General features: G+C 36.8%; 1 protein-coding gene across 1 annotated transcript; it reads right to left on the reverse strand.

The window, feature by feature from the left end:
- Positions 1-2,366: 2,366 nt before the first annotated feature.
- On the reverse strand, positions 2,367-3,552 carry LOC107278079 (transcription factor ILI3). Its single transcript, XM_015758476.3, has 2 exons — positions 3,194-3,552; positions 2,367-3,079 (listed from the first exon to the last, which is right to left on the reverse strand). The coding sequence occupies exons 1-2, from the start codon at positions 3,305-3,307 to the stop codon at positions 2,927-2,929; spliced, it is 267 nt and encodes an 88-aa protein (XP_015613962.1). The 5' UTR covers positions 3,308-3,552; the 3' UTR covers positions 2,367-2,926.
- Between the last annotated feature and the right edge of the window lie 323 nt (positions 3,553-3,875).

Consider the following 3,875-nt stretch of genomic DNA (forward strand, 5'->3'; position numbering starts at 1 on the left):
AAATGTGGTTTCATTAGCTTTTCATACATATATATATAACATTAAAATCAGAGTTCAAAGGCAATCTGGGCAATGAATTTAGTGTGGATTGCTCCTGGAGCCCGAGGTGGACTCAAACTTGATATGAGTTTGACATCCATCTTGATTTGAACGCCCATGATCACCTTGTTCATCTCCTAGAATCTTTTCAAGTGCTCCTGGTCATCTCCATGGTTTCTAATCATAACTAAATTATTTGTTAGCTATTTATTCTCAAAATCACATAAAGAAGTACTTAGGAACAAGTTCACCTGTAAATTCAATTGTTGGGCGTGAGTTTTAGTGATTGGACCTTGCATAGTAACTTGAAAAGTATTGTGTGTATCCAAAAGGAGTGATGTCCTCATTAGACATACTCCATCCATCCTATAAAAAACAAACCTAGTATCACACTAGGTTTGTTTTTTTATGAGAGGGAGGGAGTATATAATAACATAATCACGACTCTCAATATACCATGGGGTTTATACATTAATTTTTAATAAAAAATTTCTTACAAACTAAACTTATTAAGTAAAAACGATGAATATTTATACTACCTCCATCCCTTAATATGAGGTATCCAAGTATTTAAATTTTGTCCCCTAATATAAGGGGTTTAGAGTCCTAGTTGCCCAATCAATTAACTTCCATTCAAATTGCTCCCTATATTATGCCAAACCACCATTCCACTCTCCCCATACCCATTATTTAATAAGGACGTTATAGTCTTTCTTTTTCCTCAATTTTTTTGTTCAAAACACAACTTAGAATTCTTTATATTATGGAGTAGATGTAGTATCATTTTGGCTGGTCTGATATCAATGATATCAATGGACCAACTTGAGCTTGAGCTTGGTTAAAAATAAATAAAAATTGCAGTTTGTTTATGAATATCACCATCACCTTGTAGAGACATGTGAGCCGTTACCACAGCTAACCATAAAAGGATATACAAATTAAACTCCCATATGAATGCCAATCCTCAAGCTCGACATACCTATTCTTATCTTCATTATTGCAATAAATTAACATCTCAACCTTGACCTTGTATGTTCCTATGTGACACCTATATTAGTTAGGCCCTATTTAGTTCGCGAAATGAAAATTTATGGGTGTCACATCGGATGTTTGACCGGATGTCGGAAGGGATTCTCGGACATGAATGAAAAAACTAATTTCATAACTCGCCTGGAAACCGCGAGACGAATCTTTTGAACCTAATTAAATCGTCATTAGCACACGTGGGTTACTGTAGCACTTATGGCTAATCATAGACTAATTAGACTCAAAAGATTCATCTCACGATTTTCCATGCAATCTGTGCAATTAGTTTTTGGTTTTATCTATATTTAATACTCCATATATGTGTTCAAATTTTCGATGTGACGTTTTTGGGAAAAAAAAATTTAGGAACTAGACCAGACCTTACTTAGCATAAATTTACCTTGCAAAAAGACAATGCCTTTATACATGAGGCGACAAATTATAGTCCTTTAAAAAATACCTCTAGCTACAAGATAAATTTATCAACAAATATCTCTAAAATACCTTAACGTACACTGCTTTTAGGGCAAAAGTATTTAGGTGGTCTTTAAAATGTTTCTAAAAAGTGTTTCTAACAATTAATGAACTAATGATTTTACATACAGTTTGAAAATCACCTCTACAAAAGTATCTCCACATGCATTGTTTTTGTTGCAGTGCCATACGTATCAGTACCAACCATAGTTTTAATATTTTACTAATTTATTGCACCGTTCTTGCATAGTTGGATTAAATGCCAAATTTCATTGTTAAGTATTAAACCTTTGTATATTGCTATATATTAAGCTACATTTTCCATTGTAGTATAAAATTCGGGTGGACTACCTTCTTATCTTGCTTGTTAAGGTTCTTGCACAGTAGTTCTTTTTTCCGATTGATGTGATCGAATCGCTTGCAAAATTTCCCTTCATCCATTAATTGCATTCACGAGTAATTAATATACATCTCGTGAAAAAAGCCTAAATATAATATATACTAGTACTATACATTCCGTTTTTATCAGGTCTACCAGTAATTAATTTTCAAGATTGTCAACATTTCACTAGGTATTCTAGATTGCATATATTAATTGGAACTAAGTAATCATGCAACATTCTATATATACTCTCACTTTTTTACTAGATGACACCGTTGATTTTTGAACACATATACATGTTTGACCATTCATGTTATTTAAAAATTGTATAGAAATATATAAGATATAAATCGTGCTTAAATTATTTTGAGTGATAAAACAACTCGCAACAAAATAAATTATAATTATATATTAATTTTTTTAATAAGACGAATGATCAAACGTGTGACAAAAAGTTAACGGTATCATTTATTAAAAACGGAGGTAGTATATATAATTTATTCAAATTTAAATTGAATCCTAATCAAATTGGCATCCACATCCAAACACATGGCAGCAGAAGAGGTACATGTGACACCGGAGACAAACAAATTTTGCATCACATGTATGAGCTTTCTTCGTTTGTGTGCATGCCATTTGGGAAACAAATTAAATTAAGCAAACCTAGCTACAAACTACTCAGCATATGCATGCATATCCATCAGAATAAGTTTTTGCATGCGTGCTGATACATATATAACAGCCATTCCATTCGATTGTCCGTAGATAACTAATTAAACAAACCCTTTAATCTCCTAGTTAATTAAACAAAGGGCTTCGAGTTTGACCAACACAAAATTAACCCGCTAATAATTAGGAGTAATTAACACGAAACAGAGATTAACTATTATTAGATCAATTGATTAATTGATCATCCCCTCCTGCAAGCATGGACCATGGATGCATGGATGCTGTCTTCGATTCTCATCATGCGTGTAATTTGTTGTGGAAGCAAAGGAAGCAACGCTAGCGGAGGAGGCTGCGGATGATGTCGGCCTGAGGGCTGTTGCTGTCCATGGTCGCCATGAGCTCCGACAGCCGCTCGCTCAGGTCGTCCACTTCCCGGTGCAGGCTCTTGATGTAGCTGCACATCTCCTTCAGCAGCTTCGTCGCCGGCGACTGCATCGACATCACATTTCATATATACATGACACTATTGTATGTGGTAGAGAGAAGAAGAAGAAGAAGAAGAAGAAGAAGAAGAAGAAGAAGAAGAAGAAGAAGAAGAGATACCCGGGAGGTGGCGCCGCGGCGGCGAGAGGACTCCGGGAGGAGGGACTGCAGCTTGGAGATGAGCTCGTTGATCTCGTCGTCGGTGATCCTGCCCGATGCTCGCCGCCCCGACATCTTCGAGATTTTAAGCTAGCTTTGCAACTAATAATTCTTGATTGATTTTTTGTGAGCTAAAACTACTCAGGGCGATCGATTTGAGGGAGAGGTTATTGTTGGAGAAGCAAAGGAAAGGTGAAAGGGACTGCAAAAAGGAGCAGAGGAGAAAATAAGACCTAGACTACAGGGAGAGTGAGTGAGGTCTCATTGACTTAGGAGATAAGAGATATGGAGAAGTTTGGAGAGTGTGGTGAGTAATTGGGTGCTACTATGGGTGTATTAATAGGAGATGGAGGGAGATGGCACCCTTGTCCCCCTGTTCTTGCTGGCCTCCTGCCAGTGGGCCCAGCCTGCCCTGGGCTTGCCTGTGGGCCCACAGCCCAATGTACATCAAACATGTGTGATTGTCAATGGTGTCTAACTCTGTCCTTGTTTTCTCTCACCCCTGTTAGTAAGGAGCTCAGGAGGGGCACCTTGCATGATATATCCTCTTTGCACATTCTCTATATATAGTACTGAATTTATCCAACTTTATGCCCCAAAAATTCTTACAATGATGTTTCATTGATTAGCTAGGTTGCTGGAT

Source organism: Oryza sativa, chromosome 10 (genome assembly GCF_034140825.1).
Source record: "Oryza sativa Japonica Group chromosome 10, ASM3414082v1".
In the NCBI taxonomy this organism is placed as follows: domain Eukaryota; kingdom Viridiplantae; phylum Streptophyta; class Magnoliopsida; order Poales; family Poaceae; genus Oryza; species Oryza sativa.